This window comes from Xiphophorus maculatus, chromosome 13 (assembly GCF_002775205.1).
Source record: "Xiphophorus maculatus strain JP 163 A chromosome 13, X_maculatus-5.0-male, whole genome shotgun sequence".
NCBI lineage: Eukaryota > Metazoa > Chordata > Actinopteri > Cyprinodontiformes > Poeciliidae > Xiphophorus > Xiphophorus maculatus.
In genome coordinates, this window is record NC_036455.1 from 22,856,244 (window position 1) to 22,881,014 (window position 24,771).

General features: G+C 38.7%; 1 protein-coding gene across 1 annotated transcript; it reads right to left on the reverse strand.

Moving 5' to 3' along the window:
• Positions 1 to 832: 832 nt before the first annotated feature.
• On the reverse strand, positions 833 to 18,344 carry galnt12 (polypeptide N-acetylgalactosaminyltransferase 12). Its single transcript, XM_005797406.2, has 10 exons — positions 17,440 to 18,344; positions 14,853 to 15,022; positions 13,736 to 13,925; positions 11,394 to 11,579; positions 11,068 to 11,185; positions 10,417 to 10,593; positions 8,173 to 8,304; positions 7,816 to 7,929; positions 6,627 to 6,782; positions 833 to 5,285 (listed from the first exon to the last, which is right to left on the reverse strand). Exons 1-10 carry the CDS (start codon positions 17,790 to 17,792, stop codon positions 5,148 to 5,150), a joined length of 1,734 nt encoding a protein of 577 aa, XP_005797463.1. The 5' UTR covers positions 17,793 to 18,344; the 3' UTR covers positions 833 to 5,147.
• Between the last annotated feature and the right edge of the window lie 6,427 nt (positions 18,345 to 24,771).

Sequence of the window (24,771 nt, forward strand, 5' to 3'; positions counted from 1 at the left end):
TGTTGAAACACAGAAAAAAATCTACTTTTTGTGTAGAGCTCTAAAATAAATTTCTAGTAGCAGTAGCATATTCTCGACTCACTGTCACATTATTGATTCCTACCCATAAATAGAAAGTGCATTTCAGTTTGTTACTCTTTATGTACTTTCATGACCTAGCCATTTAAAAAAAAAGCACAAACCTCACAAAATTTTGAAACACATCCTGTTCTTATTCGTTTTCTGTTTTGCCAGTTGAGTCTTATAACAATCTTATTAACAGTAGATGAAGACTTCCTGATTGAACTGAAATGCCTTTAAATGTCCTAATTTTATATTTGGTGTAGTCATATAACATTTCCTAATAGTTAATTATGAATAGAATATAGAAACTGTTTTAAATTGTCTCTCGCTAAAACAAACAGAGGCAGCAGATGGCCCTGGTGCACACCTGAAACATACTTATAGCACACACTCTTGTCTTTGTTATTTTGATGGACTTTCCATTGCATTATTTTCAAGTTCCAGGAAACCAGAAATAATGGCTTGATGCTAAGATAATAAAAAAAATGTAATCTTCAGTTCAATTTACAGATGTATGGTGCTATTAATATTTGTAGCATTTGTCTGCTTAATTTTTTTTTTTTCTCGCCCTCGGCATGTACTCAAATTGAAGGTTGATTTTTTTTTTTTCTAAAATTATCAGTGCGAGTTTATGTTACTGTAATAAAATTTATTTTTGAGGAATTTTACACCTTCACGGTTGTCAGCAGTAACATAAAAAAAAAAAAAAACAACATCTCCCACTGGAAGTTATTTTCATTACAAATAGGAACCTCTGCATTATTGTGAAACAGAGCATGGCCTAATACGACAACATTATAACATCGCTCCAACAAGTCCTGGAATATGTTGACGACACAGGTTTGGCTGCTATGCAAAAGAAATACGATACAACATCATAGACATATAATCTTGAACTGACGAAACGGTGCAGTTGAAACCCGCAGCACATCAAATCAGCACCCAAAATAACATTCAAATGGTTTGAAAACAGATGGCAACACAGGTACAATAAATAACTTTTTTTTCCCCATATATGTGATGAATCAATTAAAGGAGCAGTTTGAGTATTTTCTGGTAAATCAACTCTATTACTCAGAAAGCCAAGAGAATAACAGGAAATACCAAAGACTGCTTACTTACTTGTCGTGCGTCTTATTTAAAAAAAAAAAAAAAAAAACTGTCAGTAAAAATTTCCATTGATAAACTACAGCAAGATGATCGCCTTTTCAATAGAATAGACTAACCAGACATCATGCTAGCAATGAACCTTATAAACTGAGACGGTAGGGTCATATTATTAAACTTGATCACTTCACTTTGGCTGTTTTATTATCACACATCATACAATCGTGACAAAAATGTTTCTTGCTTCCTACTATGAATGATACCGTCCCCACCGGTCATTTGGTCCACCTCACTTAGCACTTAGCAGTGTACTACTTATAATCCTAACAAAAAGCCTTCTTATGGACTACAGGGAACTGAAGCCCAGTAATTACATCCATATTTCAATAAGCTTGGTGCTTATTTTGTGCTTCCCTCCAGCCCAACACAGCTATCTCAGTTCTTTCTTCCAATGCCCTGCACCGTGCAATAAAACTCTTAAGCGTAAGTGCGTGGTAGCAAATATCTGATGCTGCATCTTTGGGCTTGCACGACGTTGGCCGAACCGTACAGATGTTATCAACTTCCTGTAACAGCAGCACACGTGCTTCTTCATTTTATTAATTTCATTTTCGCGAGAACGAACGGCTTCTAGTCCAGCTCAATTCCCAGCGTTAGTGTTTTGAAAACGCTTCCATTTAGACTCTTGTAAGCAAACACTCTGAATCAATATCGAAAATCTTTTCCAGCATGATGGTCTCTTACCATTAGTTTCTAACAGCAGTCATTTGAGGCTGACGGTGAAAGAGCCTGTGAAGGTTAATGGTATGGAAGAGGTCACAGATTGCTTCATTCACTCAGCTCTATTATCCAAAATGTACTCCTGATTTCGTTTTCTCCCCCCCCCCACCAGAATGTGTATATACAGGTGCAAAATATAAAGTCCTGTGACATACAGAGGAGGGGAAAAATGTGATAAAGAATTGGGAGCAGCCCAGAAAATCAATCAGGAAGCCATCTGCCATGGCGGCACTCTGGAGACGCCAACAACTGTCTACTCCTCTGCTGTTTCCCTCCGCATGGCCTGAGGGAGACCCACACAAGTAAGGAAGTCTATTCTGACAGATGAATGCTGAAGCGGCGTCAGTATTCACATCAGTATGACCCGCCAGAGTAAAAACATGTGCTAGCAATGGAAGATCCTCACGCCTGTGCAAACGTTTGGAGTGCAGCCAGTTTCTTTCCTTGCGATCTTAGCAATACTGATTTGTCTCACTCAAAGGCATTTTCCTCCTCTGATATTAAATTATGTAACATAAACTTTTATTTTATTTATAGAAAGGCACACATGGGTGAGTTAGAACACTACTACTCTGATTTCAGTGCAGAACGATGTTGGTCTGCAGCCATCACCGGATGACTTAACTCTTGTTATGGCAAATCTGACGAGAAGCTTTAAAGAAACTCTTTATAAACACAAAACTGAGGGAATATATTTGCAGCCTATATTTGCAGCTGTATACATTATTTCAGCCACTAAACGGGAATTTACAGTTTCACTCAGAAGTTCACATGCAGTCGTGGAATTAATTTGACCCTGCTTAAAATGTTTCCCGCCAGGCTATGACGGTTATTCGATTCAAAATAGAGCTCATAAAAACACAAACTGGCTGAACAAGTTAGAATTTTATTGTGGATTTTTTGCAAATCCACTCCGAGACACAATATGGATACATTCAGGTCAAAAGGTTGGCAGCAACTTTAAGTTTATTGTTTGCAATGCTTTTCTCAGAAACCAGTAGGAGTTCTATGGATTTTGGCATTTATTTATCATAAGATCAGACTTTGCTTAGAGCTTTGAGTTTAGGGTTGACAAGATGTGCACAGCTTCAGTGCAAAAGTAGCAAATACTATAATACTGCTATTAATGTCAGAAGAAGTTGCACAGAAGAAAGCAAAGTCCAAAAAAAGGCCTTCATAAACCTGTCAAATGTGCCATTCTTTACATAAGAATCATGTTTATCTCTTGCAAAGTATACTGGTGATTTTTGTGGGAATTGCATCTTGTTACCAAAGTCTTTGATAGTGTGTAGGTTTAAATATATTGCAACCCACAAATATCTAGACAAATGTTCTTGTTGACAACTCTAAATTAATATTTCTGGGTGAAATTTTTTTTAATTGGTTGGCTTCCTTGCATGTAGCTGGGTTTAAATCATAGTTCTTTTGTTTCTTTTACAAGATTGAATTCAAGCAGCTTAATGTTTATTCTTTTTATTCATTCTAAAACCAGGTTTGATACTAGTTTGGGATTATTATGCTGCTGGAACACCCTACCATCTGACCCAAGCTCCCCCCTGTGATGAACTGAAAATGGCTGGGATTGTCCTGGATTAACCCAGGAATCTCCAAGACTCCAGCCAGTCATAACTGGGAAGATGGCAAAATTAACATTGTCTGGCTAAATGGAAATTCACAGCAGCGTAAATGGACAAAGTAAAGGTTCTCTGAAGGAATGTTCCATGTTCAAATGAGATAAATGTTAAGGTTTTTCTCCAAAAGTAATGAGAAGAAAGTTTAGAGGAGTAAAATAAGATCAAACCTAAATGCACTAAAATTAATGGCAAAAATGGTGGCAGCACTAAGTGCTGTTCTGTGTGAACGCCTGCTTTCCTTTGCTGTTTTGTCTTTTTCTTTGGCTCCAGGTACCACAACACATTTCACTACTGTGTTGTTATTGTGCAGATGATAAATATATAAATCTAACATCTAAGACAAAGTGATTTCAACAGGAAAAGATCCTTAACACACATCAAAACTGGTTTGAGAGGGGATCAAACATGTGACTGTTACGCTTCTTCTACAGCCTCAAACTCAACCGTTTTGAAAATTTATAAACTATGATTAAAAGCTGAGTTCATGCCAGAAAACCAAGCATCTTAAATGAGCTCCATCATTTTTAATGAACGAAGTGGTCCAATACCAGAATTGTGCCAGAAACTCATTGGAGGCAACAAAGAATTACAATGTTTGTCTGCAACCTGCTAAGGGACATTTACTCGTATATTAATTGAGAAGAATGTATAAATTTGAGCTTGCGTGTCGACTGGAATAGGGAAAATCCAAAATAAATTCAAAGTCTGACTCTAGTGTTTTCAAATCGGTGAAGTTGCAGGTCACGTTATAGTCAACCCTGGTAAAACAACAGTTTAAATAAAAGGATAAATGGCATTCAACGTGAATGATGAGTGTATGAAAACTTTTGAGTGGGACTGTTCAAAAATGACCCATGACATTTCACTTCACGGGAAATGTGAAATTGAAGCAGAGTAACAGTGCGGTTTCCCATGTTTTCAGTAGTGATGCGTTGTGGTGAGCTACCCTCATAACACCTGCGATCTATGACTTTGCTTTCAAGTTTCTGCTATAATGAAGCATCAAGCAGTCAACCTTTTCAAAAGGTTCCTATTAAAACACTCGATCATTTGTCCTCACTGGCACATGATGAAGCGAGGACACACTGACAGAAAGGATCAAACACAGAGAGGAGTGTTAGCCCCCTCTACAGGAGAAAATCCAAATATCAAGAAAGAAGCCCTGATGATGTGCTCGGAAAAAAAAAAAAATCAACCAGCCACACGAAAAGCTCTTTTGGCAGATTCACAAATGCGTGATTTCCGTCAGATTGATGCAGAAGTTTCTGTGTCCTTATTTCTGTTTGCAAAAGGGAAAGAAAGTTGAAACAGTCTCCGCAAAAGCAATGAAATTAATTGATGTAATTGTGATGATCTATATGTAATTTAGATCATCACTTAGTCGTAGACCGAGTCTGGCCCACTTTGAAAAGTAGTAAGAATTCCTATTGTCTGTTTTGTGCACAAGATGCTTTAGAAAATATGAACTTTGCTGCAATTGCATGGAAGGTGAGGATATTTGGTTAGGAAGGGGGATCAGAGAGGAATCCTCAGCTGGTGAGATGCTCCATATATGCTAAGAGTTTACAGCTTCTCCTCAAAAAACCACTTTTGGCGAAGGACGTCAGAGCAGGGCTGCAGAGCCGGGGCTGGTGTCCCATCGTCGGTCTGGTCCACTGCTTCAATACACTTCTGGGTCTGGACATGGAACAGAGTCCCATCCTGGAAACCACCATTTGGAAAAAAGAAAAAAAAAACATTCAGTAAACAGGAAACTCACTTATATCTACAACACAAGGGTTTGTAAATTACTCAATGCATTTTTGCATTGTAACTGCAAAAACGTAGTTACAGTGTGAACCTTTGCACTATGCGAAAAACACGGAACGACAACAGAGAACAACACAAGCTAGCCAAGTGAAATGCAAATCCAACAACCTTTTCCTAGGATATATCAGTGTCTCTCCCAATACTTTTCCACTTTCCAGCATCTTTCACTCTTCTTACATACATTTCATCTTTTCAGATCCATTTACATTTAGATGGCATGGCAGGCTGTCAGACACTGACATCCTGCGACTACATTCAGCACATGCTGAACAGCTTCCAGCAACGTGTGGTAAATATGCAGCTTGCAGTGCATAACTAAAAGGATAATCAGACTTTTTAATTGTTCCTTCAGCCATAGAAATCTGAAAAGTAGACATATGTCTGTATTCAGCTCCTAGTGAGTCAATGCTGTACAGATTGACCTTTGACTATAAACATTTGAAAATCTTTTCAGAGATATATCTCTACCAGTTCTGTTCGTCTAGAGATCTTTGTCTAATTGGACTGGGAGTTTCAAAGTTTTGTAATACATTTTTAAATTAATGTTGTTTCTCCACAAGTCAAATGTTGCTGGCGTTCTCACATTAACAGATTCGTGTCACTTTCTATTCAACTTGGAAGGAGGCAAAGTTGTACCACAAACATTTGGATTTCTAGCTTTTGAGTTGTGTCACGCTCTACCCATTTTCGGCTAATGGATTGGTTTTATAACTTAGCCCTGCTTTAAATGTCACTATAACTTTATCCTTGACCTTTCTGGCTTGTTTATTATGCTATTTGTTCACCAGTGTTCTCTAATAAACCTCTGAGGCCTTCACAAAATAGCTGACTTATACTGAGATTAAAATACACATAGGTGAACTATTCTCACTAAACAGACTTTATATGGGGTTATAAGAGTAAGAGGGCCTAACACTTTGAGCATACAAATAAAACTGATTGTAAAAACAATTTGAAAACCATGCATCTCACCCTTTTAACTGTGGAATTATGCACTATTTTCTGCTGACTAGTAAAATCCTAATAAAATACATGTCAGCTTATAGCGTGACAAAATATGAATAAGTTTATGAAGTAAAAACCTCTACTAGGCAGAACAGACTACTAGTATTTTTTGATAATCTCAAAACCTAAAACAATCCTTTACACTTTTTTTTTTCTTTCTTTTTTTTGTGAAAAGCTACAGACACACAAATTGGAAATAAATTTGGCCCCAATATGATTTTGCAATACCTTTCGAAAGATGAATTTCTGGTCCATGGGAACAGGTTGTCCTCGTTTCTCGCACCGCAGGACAGTCAGGTAAGTGCTGATGCTGTCAGGCACAACACATCCAGCAGGATCTCTGGTGTTATAGCATATTTCCCCGTTGACCGAATATTCAAAAAACTGTTGGGAGAACCCATCACAGATGCAAGACACAAACAAAGAAGCAGTTAGAAATAAACACTGTGCAACAGAATTTGCCTGTGTGTGTTTGTGGAGATCAAAAACCAGCATCACTGGTTACAGACTACGAATGTAGAATGGAGCTATGCAGGGCACTTCCAAAAGGCTGACAATCCAACAACTACAGAAGCCGTTTTCGACAAAAGTGACATCAGTGTGTGTCCGCAGAGGGGTGTTTCTGGCAGCACTGCTAAATCTCACAGAGCTTCCTGGTATACTGACAACTGACAGAGGAAGTAGAATTGAGAAATAGACAGTCTCCCTCTACGGATCAACACTGTGGATGTATTATAGGACCTGGAAAAGGTAAGTCCATTGTTTATAAATGTAAAAAATGAGGAGGGAGTGACAGTGTCAAGGTTCAGAGGACAGAAAACAGTTATAAGAAAAACAGTCACTAAACAAGGAGCTGGTGAGTAAATAGTTTGGAGCGACAAACTCCAAACTATAACATAAGAACTATGTTATCTTAATATTGACGGCAACATTTAACTACAGGTGCAAGATGCTAAATCTAAAAACTAAGATTACAAAGCCATGATTTTAGTGGAAATACATCTTTAAAAAGTTATAGAGTAAAAAGAAATCAAATAAATCAGGTGTTATTAAAAGACAGGCTCTGTATAACTCTGTTCACTAGGCATAAGCAGTTATGTCTCCATGAGGATTAAGATTAAACAACCACATCTGTGCAGATGAACAGGATTAGCATGGCTGACCTGAAGATTATGTTTGCTTGGTTTTGACTGACTTCGACATTTGTTTTAAAAAGAGAAATTAAAGAGAGCACATCTCTTTATAAGAGCAGTGTAATGGGAGTGTATTGCTGTCTGCAATTTTTCTCACTATGACACAAAATGTAAGTTAGCCTAGCCAAAATGTCATATTTCCTACAAAATATGATAAACTACATTGGGGGCCATACAGAGCCAGAAGTGTTTTTCGTATCTCTAAACTGTTTGACAGGCCTTACCTGGTTCTGACCCATGCCGTGACATGGATAGAGGATGACCCTACGACCTTCCAGCACCTGGTCATCCCCAGGATTATAGTCAAAACAGTAGTTGGTCTTTCCCCGACTCTTCAGCTAGCAAAAAAAGTCACAAAGGTATGTTACAAAGGTTCAAACACTCTATTCAATATTTCTCTTATTCCTATAAGCAAAATTTTGTTAAAAAGTATTTGCTTTAATATGATTTTGAGTGGCAGTCTGCATGTGTGGGTGAAAGATTTCTTTACTGATGGAGCAAGGAAAGTGATTGAAACATGCAAATTTACTAATTTTGAATATTTTTGTACAGTACATTAAACTGTTCAGAAACGTTCTAACCATCCCAAACATGCCCGGTCGATCATGTGGGACAAAAATGTCGGGGTAGACGTTATCCAGATACCACTTGAAGTTTTTACACCCCAGCCTCTCTTTCAGTTTCTTCCTCTCTGTCACATCTCCAAAGGCTTCCTAGGAAAAAATAAATAAAACAGTTCAGCTTTACTGACCTAATTAGAAACAACTTCGATAAATTCAGAGTTCATGCTTCACTCACAGCGGCTGCGTCACAGCTTAGCCCTGATGTGAAAGGGTGTACAACAGCACCCTCTGTAGTTGTTTCATAACTCTGCCCATTTTTTAATATGTCAAACTTTAATCACACTCACAACTACATCAAATATTTTACTAGTAAGACACTCCTAAATTCTAGTTAAAGAATAGAAGGATGTATCTGTGTGTTTTACGTGCCGACAGTAATCCGCTTATGTAAATATCTTTAACAAACAGGCATCACCACTCTGATAGAGATTAGCTGATTATTACAAAAAAACAAACACTTGTGCTTTGCCAGTGAGCATATGCTCACCACACCTTCACTGCTGGAAGAAGAAGCTAGAAGCGCACTGCAGAATGATGGATGCTGGCCGTGTGCCCAAACACAGCTCTAATTGGCTCTTTATCAGTTTATCCGGTCATGAGACAGATTCCTAAAAGAGGGGCTCTTTTATCAAGTGCTAGCACCACTACAGACTAGGGAACAACAAGGGCTGGTGGAGCTGGAATGACTCAGTGCAAGAGACATGTCTGAGGGGAAGAGTGCTCCTCTTCCCATTAGGAGACTGGGAGGGGGACAACAAGCAACGATACTTTGACGATGTGCTTGATATTCTTATTTGTGTTGGAAAAGGAAACACTATGATTTTTTTTTGTACCTTAAGTACAAACATAGATGTGTCTTAATTTGGAGTTTTATGTGATAGACCAACACAAAGTAGAGCTAAATTGTAAAAGAAAAACTACAAAGTGTTTTCAAAAATTTACAAATAAAACTGAAAAATGTCTCAAGTTTTGCAATCAGCTCCCCCGAGTAAATACTTTGTAAGACCATCATTCACTGCAGTTGTAGCAGAAAGTTAAAGTTGCGATCCTTTTGACAACTCTGACCACCTTTTCTGTCCCTGCTAAAAAAAAAAAAAAGAACTATTCCCGCAGCATGATGCTGCAACCACCATGTCTCAAAGTGGCTACAAGGCTTTAAGACAACAATGCAGCGTCTGTTTTTCTGACAGAAGTCCCGATCTGAACCCTGATATTGGACCTGGGTCTTGTTCGTTGCATTTTTAATGACTGGTAAAGCTACTAAGTTTTCAAGCACAAGGTATTGTTTTACTTAATTTTAATGCAGTATCAGGACTCGGATACCGAGCTGGAAGAAATGAATGAATGTAAAACTCAAAGTACTCTGGACTTTTTTTTGTTCATGTGATTGTATTTAAAGCTATCACCTATTTAAAAAATTATTTTGCCGAAAGAAGTATATAGTATATATTCTATTTTTTGTGGTATAAAAAAGCAAAGCATAGCTGCATCTTAAACCAAAGTTACAACACATCGATTTATGCTTTAAATTATGACAAATTAATCACAGAAGGTTTAAAACATTAAAATGCACAAACCCAATATCTCCCTTCATGGTAAAAAGTAACGCAGCATTGCTTGCTTTGAGCAATATTCCCTTTCAGCAAGGTTTCCTCCTCTCAGGGAGATGAGCGCCACCTGATCTGTGCATCGAGAGCTTCTCCTCTTAACTACACTGTCACACACTCCACACACGCACACACAGACACACACACGCACACATTAAGACGAGGCACCCCACAGGTTAGCACTGATATCACCCTGTCAAGGACAGGTGGGTGACACCCGCTGGCACAGAGTGACACGGAAAAGGTGGTAATCACACACCGGAATGCCCCGGCACTCCTGTCACCTTGAGTGTGTGTCGCTCATGTGTCCTGAGAGTCACTTAATCAGGGGGAGCTTTTTACACCACAGTGGGGGAGCGGTCGCGCTTGTACGTGTGTAGTTTGAGCAAAACATACAAGCAGGCATGGGTGTCATTTACTGCCTCCGCATGTCGATGCAGTAAACGACTGGCAGAAAACAAAAAATACACAAGTATGCGACTTTCGGAAGTGAACAATTAATCCCATCTGAATGTGCCTCAATTCTTTTTTAAAGAGAGACATCGGCTCTGTTTGACACCCATCAAACACCCTCTTATGACTCGTGTGGACTCACCAGTCGAGCATGGGGATTGCGATGGTAAAAGAGCTCCTTGTACTCATCCATCCACACCTCTGCCGCCCTCACGCTGTTTGCCAACGCTTTGCTCCGTGAGTAAGGGGCCTTTTTGGGGAACACATGACCCACGTGGGAGCATGGGTGGATCTCCAGGCTGCCCCCGCATTGCCAAATCTAAGAGACGAGAACCGCAGCACCACGAGGATTTGGTTAGCCTCTCAGCTGTGAATCAATCAGGCTACACAAAGGGCAAACGTTGTAGAGGAGCTCGGAAACAAAAAAAAAGGCTATTGTTGCCACTACAGAGACATATTTTTGGTTACTACTCTTTTGGGATGTTGTATTTACTCCAGCAAAGAAATGTTCAAATTCTTCACAGCAATCAAATCATTTAAGGTCTTCACTCTGTTTTCTCTTATAGTGTAGTATCAATATGGTCACTGTGGTTTGGAGAAGAATTTGTCACATGGTTTACAGTTAATATGATCCAGCTCCAAATGTCTGTTCAGTGCTGCATGTTGTGAATTACTGCTGTAAACAGTGTTAGAATTTTGCAAACTCTACAAGTACAAAGTAATAATTCAGCTGAGCACTATGTACTTGTATAATGTATGAGAACATGAAGATATACACTAGATTACTTCTTACTCTGAAAGAAAACTCCAGGTTTTCTCCTCCCCAAACCTCCATTCCTGTGTCGTATGTCCCCAGGTAATGGAAGTAGCTTTTGCTCACAGAAAACAGACCGCCTGCCATAGTAGGAGATCTAAACAAACCAAAAACAACAACAACAACAACAAAAATAAACAGAAGTTAATATTGGTGCCACTATCCACCTCTTATTTAATAATTCATAAAAAAGTCATCAGAAGATATGGGTGGAATCGATACAATATCTTGCATAAAAACTTGTGACCTTGTTTTGCTCACTGAAGTTTTTTTTTGTTTGTTTGTTTGTTTGTTGTAACTAGTACCTGATGACGTCAGTGGGCGAGTGTCGGCGTTTCTGTTCGTATTCTGGGACCGGGTGCCAGGTAAAGACCAGCCGCCAGTCAAACCCACCAATCTGAGGTTCGCCGGGGTTGCCTAAATACTGGAAGGTGTTCCAGTCGATCACGTCAATGACGGGGCACACCACGGCTTTGGGCTCCTCTTTGATCCTGGAGAAAGGAGAGGAAAGCTAATGTCAAAAAGAAAAATGTAAAACTTAATATCTGTGTTAAAGTCCTGTACTGCAGTTGGTCAAAAAGCAGCTGAGTACTGAGCCCAGAAGTCTGAGTGAGCCTTGAAAAAGTATTCACCCTTTTACACCAATTCCCCAGAATAAAATCTAGAGCTACCAGTTTTCTTTAGAAATCACAAAATTATTAAACAAGAGTCCATATGTGTGTAGTTTAACCTCAGTACAAATATAGCTCTTCTGTGACGACATTAGAGGGGAATTGACATCATGAAGATGGAGGGACACAGCAGACACATCAGGAAAGACAGAAGTCTAAAGCATAGTGAGGTTATCTTAAAAGACACCAAGTATGGCAACAATGAAACCTGCAACACTTGTCTCTCCACCTAAACCGACCGGTTGGACAAGCGGAGCATCCATCAGATAGGAAGCCAAGCGACTTCTGTTGTTAGCGTCTGCTGAGCAACATGTACAGCAAGCATGCGAATGTCAAAATATTAGTGGTGGGACATGATTAAAATTTTTAATTGAGTTAATTTCAGGGTCAGTAATTAATTAATTGCAATTTATTGCATTTTAATCAAAAAGCACACATCTAAATCATTAACTAAATAGGCATGTGAGCTCAACAATAGAGGTATTTATTGATTTTGATCTGATACTCAGGTTATTCCACCATCAGATTGGTGCAAAGTGCTATTACACCGATTCAGCTTCCAAGTGTTTCAGGAACCCTTTATCTTCTCGGTGAAGGCAGATTCTGTAAAACTTCTGCGGCTGAACAAAAATAGTTAGTTATTTCTATTCAGCTCATCTTATAGCAGAAGTAGTGTCAGTTGGTCAGTTGTAACGTTGTAGTTCTGGGAGAAGAAACTCTGTAACAGTTTTTCCGGTGCGTCAGTGCCCGGCTGCTTCTGAGAGAACAATTCCCCAAAAAATAAAAATACACACAGCGTGGAACTAATAAAGTTGCTGAAACTGGCCATGTCTTCAATGCTGCTACTTGTGCTATCTTTCCTTGATGTGTCGGTTCTTGCCATTGCCTGTCTGTTTGCCGACTTCATTCATTACTTGTTAGAAACTGTGGTGTACTCACTATTTAACCCAGAAAAAAGACTAGAACAAACTTAGAATCCAAATACTCACTATTTGGACCAATACTATACTTTTTAGATTATTCTAGTGTATTAGTAATTTCAAAAATTGTGGAGTACTCACTATTAGGACCAATATTATACTTCTTAGATTTCTTTTTGGATTGTTATGCAGAAACTCCTATCGTTGCAGCCCAGAAAAGAAATTAAAAGGAACTTAAAATCCAGGAAAAAATTCTTCCAGAACAGGAACACTTAATACTTATTACTTAGAAACTGTGGAATACTCATTATGTTTACAAATATAGAACATACTTGGAAAGTCCAGAGAATAGTTATTTATTCTTATCTAGCAAACCTGATCAGGAGAATCTAGTTAAAATGCTTTGGATCAACATTATTAGATTATTTTTCTTCTTTTGCTCTCTCCTTTGGTTTGCTATTTGAATTGCCTTGCTGCTGAAAATGAGCTATACAACTAAAATTACCTTACCTTCCATGTATCTTCTTTAGAAATGTGGACGATGAAATTTGTGTTGGGGACATCTGTGCTCGTGGCATTTTAGATTTGAACAGCTTTGCTGAAAGGCTAACTCTTTTTTACATCTTGCACACATCAAGAGTCCTTTCCAGGATTCCATCAGATTGGTTTTAAAAGCAAAAGTTAAACCCCAGTGGGCCAAGAGAAGCAGCCTACTTGTCCAGCTATAACTGCACAAATTTGTTTTTGTAATGTGACAAGATGAAAATGCGTTCGAGGTGTGAGAACACATCTGCGAGGCACTGCAGAACTGTGCTTCTGAAAATATCGTTCTCATTTTCTTTGCTTCCTTCCTTATTATTTACTTGCATGGGGACAAGTGACACATGTACGTAAATACTGAAACACTTCGACATTTATAGCCTCAGCTTATTTGCGATGCACCTCAATGCAATGCTTGGCGACAGCGGAACTTGAAAACATGATCTTTAAAGTCAACACTGGAGTGAAATACTCAAACTGAAGAGTGCTACAGTTTCCTGAAAAGCAATTTCTCACCTCTTGAGCAGCGGCTCGAGCCAGCCCTCGTGGCACTCACAGTGGCAATCCAGAAAAGTCAGCACGTCGCCCGTGGCGATGGATGCCCCTAGCAGCCGGGCCCGGACCAGCCCCTCCCTCTTTGTGGCCCGGATCAAACGCACCTTCTTCAGCCCTGAGAGGTACTTCTCCAGTGGCTCCTTTAGGTGATCTTCAAGAAATTCAAATAAAAGTGAGCGCTTAAAACCTTTAACACTGCAAATAGTTTGAGTTCAGAATTTTAAGGCTGGAATAAAATCTTGACTGCTAAAGAGAATCTAGCAGCCAATCTCCAGCAGTCATTGGTGCAACAGACCTTCTTGCTGCAACTGTCTCACAGTGAATCCTATTATCTGAATATGTCTCTGAATATAGACACAAATACTAATTATATTAGCACACTTTACACACTAAAGTGTGTAAAGTGTGCAGCCCTTTACACACTAATATAATTAGTATTTGTGTCTATATTCAGAGACATACACTTTACACACTAAAGTGTGTAAAGTGTGTTTGGAAACACTAATGTTTTCAGTTTGGTGGACTGAGTGGCACATATGTTGTTAAAGGTCTCTGTTAATATTCACTTGCGGGATAAACTCAAAGTATTATACGTTGCATCTCTGTCATTAAATGGGACAGTGGTGCAGAAACACAATCTGCCCGAATTCTGAAAATATCTTCTATTACCACCAACTACTTGTAAGACTGAGGCTTTCATTTGCCTTTGGCGGTTGAGAAATCCCGTAATCTGTGATCCCTCCCCAGGTGCTGTTGTTAAGTGTGTGATCCCCAGTCTTTCAGTTGCGAAACACAAACCTGCAGAAATTTGTCCGTCTTTGTAAACGCCAAGTCCTTTTAAAATCTGATGGCTAGGAAACTCGTGCATTAGCTCATAGAATAAAGATGAAAAAAAGAATTTGTATTGCCATACTATGAAATGTTTAGCTTCACTATAATACTTAATGTGCTTGAGTGCGCCCTGTTCGTGTGCTTCCATACAGTATGAGCACCAATAACAAGCTTTCTGTCTCCTGTAAGTGTCAATCAGCCGGCTTTTCAGCCCTGCTGCCTGTCCATCAAGCGTCCCATCGCCTACCTCTGTCACTGTAGTCATCCACCAGCACCACCTCTCTGAGGAGGATGTCAGGAGAAGTCTCCAGCACACTGTGGACCGTCCTCAGCAGGGTAGACCAGGCCTCATTGTAGAAAGCAATCACCACAGACGTTGTAGGCAGAGACTTGTAGTCGTACTTGAGCTGTTTGCAACTGAAATGCACGATGGACACGATGGAATTTTTCTGCCATAATCCAAGAGCACACATTTTCAGTCTCAAAACAGGATTTCATGTCTGTTGTTATCAAACGTTCATAACTTTTGCTTATATTTTCCTTTTGAAAGCAGGACTTCATGTTGTTCTTCTCAAAACTTCTCCTCCCGCTCACACTTAGTCTCTACTCGGACTCTGCTCGCTTACGGAACATGAAACTGCCTTTTGGCACAGTCGCCTGGCAACCTCTCAGCCGATAGAATGAAAGTGTTGTACTGGGTTTATTTCCCTCTAGCGGGTGTGCCTGTGTGGCTACTACTGATTGTAGCAACCTGCGCCACCCACTGGATTTAGGGAGAAACAACGTCAGCTTTCTGCTCCATGTTATGCGAAACATCCGTCAGAAGGTGCTACTGATCGCTAACAGCTACTGATCTTAGGCAGGATTTTGTTCACCCAACCAAAGACAACATAGTCACGACATGATCTATCTATCTATCTATCTATCTATCTATCTATCTATCTATCTATCTATATTTAGCACTCACGAAAACAGACAAGAATTCTTCTTCAGTATATTTGACCCACGCTGTTTGTATTTTTTATTTTGTGGGGGGAGATTGTTCTCTCAGAAGCAGCCGGGCACTGACGCACACAAAACCCGTTACAAAGTTTCTTCTCCCAGAGCTACAACATTACAACTGACCAACTGACACTGCAAAACAATCAGTGATGTAGCAGGCAGCTCAGATTCAGTAAAACTTCTGCGGCTGAACAAAAATAACTAGGTAAATAAAATATATTAAATAAATGAATGAAAAGGAGTTTTATCCATAACTTTTTTTAAAAATAGCACTAATTTAAATAAAATACTTCTAGGACGGAAGGACGGACAGACAGACAGACAGACAGACAGACGGATATCATGTCGTGACTATGTTGTCTTTGGTTGGGTGAACAAAATCTTGCCTAAGATCAGTAGCTGTTAGCAGAAAATCTTCAGTGGACTCTGAAGATTTTGTGAATCTTCAGAGTCCACTGCTGGCGGATGTTTTGTGTAAGACACAAAGTCCTGCTTTCAAAATAAAAATGTAAGCAAAATATTACAAGTTTTGAGAAGAAAAGACATGACATCCTGCTTTCAGACTGAATGTGTGTGCTCTTGGATTATCCTCCTGAGACCCGGGCTTTTGTTTGATGTGCATTTTTTATGTCTCCTTACTATTTGGGATTAGTATGACCTAATTTTAGTTGAAATTAAATTTTAGCTTTCTATGTGCTCTTGAACTATGTCAAAACCAATGCCCTCATATGAGGACAATGGGTCTGTTTTTGCATATACATTTCTCCTTGTCATTTGGGATCATAAGGACCCAATTGGCCTAAAAATGAAATTTCAGCTTTCTACAATAAGTGGTTTTCTCAAAACCCAATGTCCTCAGACGAGGACATTGGGTCTATCTGTGTGACGATAAGACCATTCAATCAATGTTATTATTTACATCTGTGTTTACAAAAATGTAATGTCCTCATATGAGGATGCAGGGTCTCAGGAGGTTAAGGCAGAAAAATTTCCCCATAGACAGAAGTTTAATTTGCAGACCTGAGAGGAATCTATGCAGCTGTTGAATGTTGATGTGTTTTTTTTTTTAATCTATGTAAAATGGGTACAATGCACAAAACAAAGTAGGTTTGTACACATTAAATCTCTCCTTTTTCTGTACATCAAATGATTCTTTAGTAGGCATTTGTGATAATATATACATATAACATTGAGTAGAAATTTTAAAAACTTTCACAATACTCTATGCTAATCGTAGCATATAACATTTTGTTTTTTCATGTAAAACAGGAAAGCCATTATTCCTCCTCTGAAATAAAATAACATACGGGGTATTAGTGTATAACTTCAATTAACATAAATTAGTTTTAATGATTGATGCACGCATTTATGTATGCTTTTGTTGATATTTTTAGCCTACTACATATGTCGCCCTAGGATAAATAAATAGCGATCTTTTTATCTACATAATAAAGTGCCACAATCGGGCTTCTTTAGACCCCATTTTATTTTCAAACATATTCCCAAAAATCCGCTTTTGTCTCCTTATCGGCCATAAGGAGCCGATAAGGGGGAAATACGTGAAGCTTTCTTTCATGCACTGGCTTTCTCTCAGCTTCCTGGAGTAGGCATTGGTACTTTTTATTAAACATACTTAAAAGTAGAATTTTGTATGATGAAACATTTTAGCTGTGTTAAAACCCAATATTTAAAAAAAAAAACTAGATTTGTTCCCAGCGGCGACCTGCCCATAATACTGTCGGAGTATAATGAAAGTTAAATGACAGGTATCCATACTCGTAAGATTCACTCTCAACTTTCTGAGTGATGAAAGTGCTCTGGGTGACACTTACAGTGGACTCCATCTCTCTGACAGACTGCGGTGCAGCGAGATCCTGTCGCTGACATAGGTGTTAATCTGGTGTTTCTGGATGCTCTCCTCCTCTTTTATTTTCTCCTCTTTGTTCAAATTCAGTTTAACAGCTCTTCCCATTTCACCCAGGGCGTTAAGATCCAGCGGGGGCTTCTCGTAAACGGGCCTCCTCAGCCGTTCATTCTCTTCCTCTCCCTCTGCGGAGACTTCGCGTCGGTTTGCAGGACTGGCTTTCCCGGATGGGTGTTTGAAAAATATTAGATACCCCAACAAAGTGACGCCAACGAGGCAAAAAACTAACTTGGTTCGACTCTTTCTTCCGTATGATGCCATCTTTGCGAGGAGTAAAGCTCGGTCGGGGTTTCATGCCCCTTCAAACCGGTGGGACTCTGGTGGAGTTACTCTGCCAAACTAGAGGCTTCTTTCAAACTTCGCTTGAGTTTGGCCCGCATACTTCCACGGAAAGTTCAATGTTTTTTTGTGAATCGCCAGAGTCCCGGCTGATTGAGAGAGGAGCCTCCGTGTTGTTATTCATTTACCCGGAACTTCCAATATATTTAACTCCACGGCCGATAAGATTATAGACACTCCTCCTGTTGGACTTCCTCCAACTGTTGTGCAGCACTAAGTGTGAAAGGATTAACACACACACACACACTCGGGATTAGACCCGAGCAAATTATCTCCCTGGATTGGGTGTTAGCTGGCAAACTAAGAAACGAAACAAATCCAGGTCAAATTAAATAAATAAATAAATAAGGACAATAGTTGGCTTCGTTAGTAATAAGAAAATAAAAAAAGTGACATTAATCAAATGCACGCCCACTGTCTCGAATTCAATGTAGATGCGCGTCGAACCGCTACTTTGTTTCTTGTGTCGCCTCCAAACATTTCATTCCAAGTTCAGGCTGTGCAAAGCTGGCTCAGCTACTAACGACATTTCCGGTTTGGGAAGGAAAAAATAAAATGCAGTGCACTGCTTTTAAAAGCAAGTAAGTTAAGTTTAACATACTATTTTTGAAATTACTTATAAACGTTTTTAAGTATGAGTTTAAGAAAAATCGGCTCAACGTGATGCAATTTTCACTAAAAGCAATATTTCTAAAAAATTTTGACAGCTTTTATATACAAGCTGCATTAGCCTACTTTGAAACAGGGATACAAACTTGATTTTATTTTTCTTTAGTTATGCAAAGATTCATAAAGATCCTTAAATATTCTAAATTGTAAAGTTTAATAATATTGACGGGATCCAATTAAAGTTAGCATTAAATGCTTTGCATGATATCACAAACAAGAAATCTTGTTGGAATTTCTACATGGATCATGATCTTGAAAACTCTATGAAGAACAAACACGGAAATTGCGTTGCCGTTTTTGTTCTTATTTCACTATGTTCCAGAGACAACTTGTGCAATTTCCATTATGAGAAAAGAGCGCTTTTAATTTGAAGGACGCCGTCTGTCTGACTAACGGCGGTAGACTTTAACGTGGAACGGATGAGGAACATTGGAGTTACTGCAAGTCAATCAAGTAAATCTTTTAGACAAGTTCCAACAGTCAAACGCCATAAAATCTTTTGTTATGGATGAAATTATTCTGTCTCCTTATCTGATCATATGTGCACATTGCTGCTGCTGCCGCTGCTGCTGCTTGCATAACCATAGCACATAAGACTGGCGACAGTCACAAAATGAAACTGATACTCCAGAACCCGCCTCTCTTGGTTGCATCTTGAAGGTGTGCTAAGTGTGACCCAGCGACGCGACGGTGAATGTCACTCTGTATCTGTTCCACTTATTATTTCATAACATTTGACAATTTTTTTGGCATTAAATCCTGTTTTAAACTTCACAAATCTCATTATTTCAGGGTAAAACTCTGAGGAGCTTTATGGTCGGGACTGGTAACTGGTGAAACGAACCTGGTTGTTGCACAGAGAGTCCAAAAAGGTTGCAACAATTTGTTTTCCATTATTTTCAAAACGGATTAGTGTTTGTCTCCTTTGATTAGATAGTTAATTAACTACATATGCAAACATCTTTTGTTTTATTCAGTTATTTACATCTGGTTTAAATGTTTTATTTATTATTTTTGGAGGATTTTGGTTTTAACTGTTATTTATCTATAGTTTTTATTTAGTTAATTTTTATTGATTTATTATTATTATTATTATTATTGATGCATTTATTTTATTTTACTTAGCTGGCTTTATTTATTTATTTATTTATTTCACATACTAAAAGTATGTTGTTTTTTTTGGATTTATTCATTTAATTACCTCATTTTATTTCATTAGTAAGATAGCTGACTTTTTGCTATTATTGAATATCAGACATAAAACCATACAAAGTGTTATTGCGCTGAAACTAACTTGATTTCATACACATATTTTTAATCATACGAACTACCACAGTTGCCCTTAGCTGCGTTGCTTGTGATAAATGCCGTCTCTGAAACGCCTTCAGTGACCCTGGGACAAACCGTCTCCAGCCTCCAGTACATTCACTATGAAGGATTTATTATACCATTTGTCAACCAAGTTGTCACTCAAACGAAACCACTATGAAAACTCTCGACACCAAAGCTGAAATTTGACACAAAAATGTATGTTTGAGTAAATTAAAATGGTAAATAATTAAGGTGAACATTCAGGGCCAGAAGGTAATTTGAGTGTCATGCTGTTTGATCGAGCACCCATGTTGTAAAAAACCATGCAAAGAGAAGCAGGAAGGCCACAAGTCAGCCGTTGTAGTGTTGTAATGTATCACGGTACATCGGGCTTGTCGCGTCTGTCAAGAAGCACAATGTTAATGTGGATGGATGAGAGCATTTTCATTTAGGACAGGAGGATGGATCAAATTTTCCATGGAAGAGATATGTGGTGCAAACACAGAGGTATAGAGATGGAAAAATAAAGCCCTGGCGACTTTAGCTGAACTATATCCTCTCAGGTTTCTGTTTAATAGCCAAGAAAAAGTTTTCATCCATTTTTTATTAGGACTGGGAATTATTAAATGAGGAAACTAACCAACACTGTCTAATACAAAGTTGACAATGCCTTTTTGACACGTTACATAGACCGTGGGATGGTTCTTCCCTCAGATGATTTTTATTGAAGCCCATTTTTTTTTATCAAGAATGTCCTTTGCATATTAGATTTTAGACACATAGGATGGAATGCCAAACAAATGTGAAAAGAAATGTTCGAGCTAAGCTTCCAGATGACTAACATGTCTAAAAGTGGGAATGAAAGAAATGATCCAAATGAACCACCAGGCTGTTATTAAGCAACCGAGAGCTTTAAGCAATGTGAATCATGTGCAGTATGGCCTGATTGACTCATCTTCTCTTGTTGTGTTGTTCTCCCTTGAAGGCCTTGTGGTGTTCAAGAATATCCCTCACCTTCTGTTTGTTTAAATGTCAATAACGTAAGATTTTAATGGGTAGACGAGCACGGGTTCATACACAGTCATCATTTTGTTTGTTGTTAAATGGCTGGAATACATCATGTGAACAACTACATAAATACGGGTCTGTAAAGTATAATACAACAGTGCACGGTTGTTTGCGCCAGTTTGCAAATTGTTGGTTGTATTATAGAAAGGAATATTTCTGTCTTTATATTCACTCATACTGCAGGCCTTAGCCTTATTAATAGAACTGCAAAACTGAACTTTTTGGCCTATATAATCAAATACGCCATTTGTTTGAGGAATTCAAGTACTGCAAAATACCCATGCCACTCCTATTTTGGAACTTGGAGGTGGCAGCATCATGGGTACCAAATCTAGAATGAAAGTAAGGAGGTGGAAAATCCAGAAACTAGAGCCTACAATAAAATCAATTACATTATGCATTGTATTGAAAACTTTCTCTGCAAATAATGAGTACAGCCATCTGTAAAAGACTGATGAAGCTACTAACGTAAATGCTTTTCCTGAAAGGTCGTGAGCCTTGTGTTGTTGTAAACACTGCATCATATGTTTCTGAGCTCATTCTGTGACTTCAGCTGTGTGATCATGTCTGTTTTTATTGCACTGCTGTGTCTAAGACAAATCTTGAATCAAGACATAACTGTTTTTTATCTGACTCATGTCTTGCTCACAGAAATATCTCAACACTTTGCTTCATATTTTCAACAATTTTCCTGTTGGATTTTTGCCTCTATATTTCTTCCCCTGCATAATTTTAATCTTATTTGCTTGTGTAGCCTTCTCTGTCAGGGTCTGTGTGTGCACTATGTATGCTGTGGGAGTTGCCTCTACACACTTGAGCTCTGTTGATACACAAATTCACAACTTTTTTTTTATCTTCCATTTATCAATAGACCATTGTTATTGTGCATCCGATGAGACAGCTATGCCTGGATGTTTGTAGGGAGGAAGTAGTTCCTTCTTTTTCTGACTCACCTACTGTCCTTCACAGAAGCTTGCCGCCACAGCCTGTTTATGTACACCACAGACTAGAAAAACAAGTTCAACTTTAAGAGACTCTTTTGCGTCATTAAAATCCGTAATGATGCTTGATAATATGTTTTATTCCGTTTCACTAGTCCTTTACTACAGTTTAACTGTTTAGTCTGTGCAGTGTTGCCATTGTTATTGTGGGCAACACAGAGACACATCTCAACCAGCCATGCGCACAAATAAGTAAGGGTGGCTTAGTTTGGCTAGTGAGCCCAACATGCATGTTTATGGGGGTAGCAGGAGTACATGGACAATACCATTGCCTGCACATGGAGAACATGCAACTTTTCACAGTGCTCCACCTTCTTCTCATTTTATGTTGCGACATTGAAAACTTGAAGAAAACTGGGGGAGTTGGCCTCATGGACAAGTTGCATTTAGCTTCTATGCGCCACAGATCTGGAACAAGCTTTCAGAAAATTGGAAAACAGTTGAAACACTGAGTTTCTTTAAATCTAGGCTAAAAATTCAACTGCTTGGAGTTACTTTTGTACCATAATTAATGAAACACTAACCAACATTTTGATATGTAAATGATGACACTTGGAAAAATTGAATGTTTCAATTGTTGATTTTTGTGTTTTTATGTTGTAAAGCACTTTGAACTGCGTTGTTACTGAAATGCGCTTTACCAATAAAATTGGTGCTGACTACTACATGCTATACAATCTCATCAGCCAATTTATTAGGCACACATTATTAGTTTGTTTTTATTCTTGAAAGTTTATCTTCAACAATTTCTCTGAAACATTTGTCCATGTTGAGCTGATGGCACCATGGATTTGCTAACGATGTGATGGCTGCACATCTATAATACCAATCCACCGTTCCAACACATTCGGTAAATACTTTAGTGGATTTATTGAGTTCTGGTGACTGTGGAGACCAGGCGACCGCAATAAACTCAATGTCATTTTTAATAAACCAGATCATATGATCAGATTTGAGCTTTGTGATACTGTACAATGACCTGCTTGAAGTAGCCATCAGAAGATGCATACACTGTGGCCATAAAGCAATTGACATGTTAAGCTTACTTAGGTAGGTAGGGTGTGGCATTTAAATGAAGTGTGTGTTATGGGGCCCAATGTGTGCAAATAACATACATTGGGCCCCATAACACACTTCACCACCTTTATTCATAATAATAAAGTCATTATTTTACCACCAGCAGCAGCAGAGCCACCGATAAAAGGCAAGATGGCTGCAGGAGTTACTGTCCTGACCCTACCATCTGAATGTAATATCAAGAATCACTGGAACTGCCAACATTTTCTCCTTATCTTCGCTGACAGAAATGATGCCCAGTGTTGTGCATTCAGAGATGACATTCTGCACAACTTACTTGTAACAGATGGTCTTTTAAGCTAATGTTGGCTTTTTATCGTCTCAAACCTGTCTGCCCATTCTTCTCTTTGAAAATGCCCCTTAACAAAGCATTTCCATCCACACTGCTGCTAACTGGGTCATTAGTTAGTCATTCTGCGGACCTTTTGACGTAAAGATGGTTGTGTGTGAAACTCTCAGAATTTCAGCATTTTTTGAAATACTCAGACTGGAGCCAGCAACTACAACATATTCAAAGCAACTTAAATTCAACTTCTTCCTTACTCTGATGCTTGTTTAGGAAGTCATCTTCAATGCATCTAGTTGCTGAAATACCCTGAGTCTCTCCCATATAAGTCTCCACCATATGATTGACTGATTTGTAATTTTGTCAAATAGCAACTGAACACATTTCCCTAATTAAGTAGAGAGGGGGCTTATGCATTCTCGTATGGATCCTGGGTCTCCGCCCAGGTGAAAAACCTTCAAAGAAACTCAGGTGTCTCATGAGTATTCTGTTTCATTTCATTGTGAACTATGCTCAAACGTTTTGGAAGTAACAATGTACCCAAATAAACACTAAAATGAAGTTGTATTTTCACCTTGTTATTGTCCAAACATTAAAAATAAGTTGTCATTCATGTGTTTTTAAGACGTTTTCCTTCAGGGCTGTAAGGTGGCATAGTAGTTAGTTCCATTGCTTCACATTTAAAACATCCTGGCTTCCAAATTTATCCGTAGGCTTTCTGTGTGGAGTTTCCATTTTCTCTTGTGCATGTATTGGTTAAGTCCAAATTTTTTGCCTTATTCCAATGAAACATGTTTGGTTAAGTCTCAAATTTTTCCTTGTTTGGGCACAGGGAAGGTCATGCACATCCTTGCTTATCCTGAGTGTTTCTGAGATTAAACGCTGACCTGCCTATGACGCACACCCTTCCTCTCATCATTTGACCACCGGAGATAAGCAGTGGCCCCAGCGAACCTACAAACATTAAATAGGTATTGAAAATGTATGGATGTCTGACTTTACAAACACTTCTGCCTCCTCGGAAAGTCATCAAGGTCAGCAGAAGCCTTTAAGAGGAGACCTCGTATAAATCAGGTTTACTGAAGTGGAAAAACTCGTGAAACATGCAAATCAGTGAGAGTCAGCTTGAGAATCAAGCTAATACAGACTTGTAAGCAAAATCTCCACTGATGTTTTATTAAAAACCTGCTGTCTGCAGTGAGTGTTATATGCTCTGCTGTCAGTAGGTGGTGGTAAACAGCTATGAATGGTGACATCCACGTGATGTATGTGAGAGCAACAGAAATCAGCACATTGTATGCTTTTCGTTTTTTTGCACATGGATGCAAACCATCCAAGACACATCTTCCCAAGTATTTTTGGGAAGATGTGTTTTTCTTCACTAAAAAGAACTTAAGAAAAATACAACATCTGCACACATACTAGAGTTTTATTAAGCGTGGTGTGTGCAGAGTGAACGTGAATAGAGAGAAGAGACGGTAGAGGCAAA

Coding starts and splice junctions, on each gene's coding strand:
- galnt12 (XM_005797406.2), bottom strand. CDS start 17,792: ATGGCATCATACGGAAGAAAGAGTCGAACCAAGTTAGTTTTTTGCCTC. Junction 11,580..13,735: donor CTCGAGCCGCTGCTCAAGAG/GTGAGAAATTGC, acceptor TCCTTTCTCCAG/GATCAAAGAGGAGCCCAAAG. Junction 6,783..7,815: donor ACGGCATGGGTCAGAACCAG/GTAAGGCCTGTC, acceptor TTCTCCCAACAG/TTTTTTGAATATTCGGTCAA.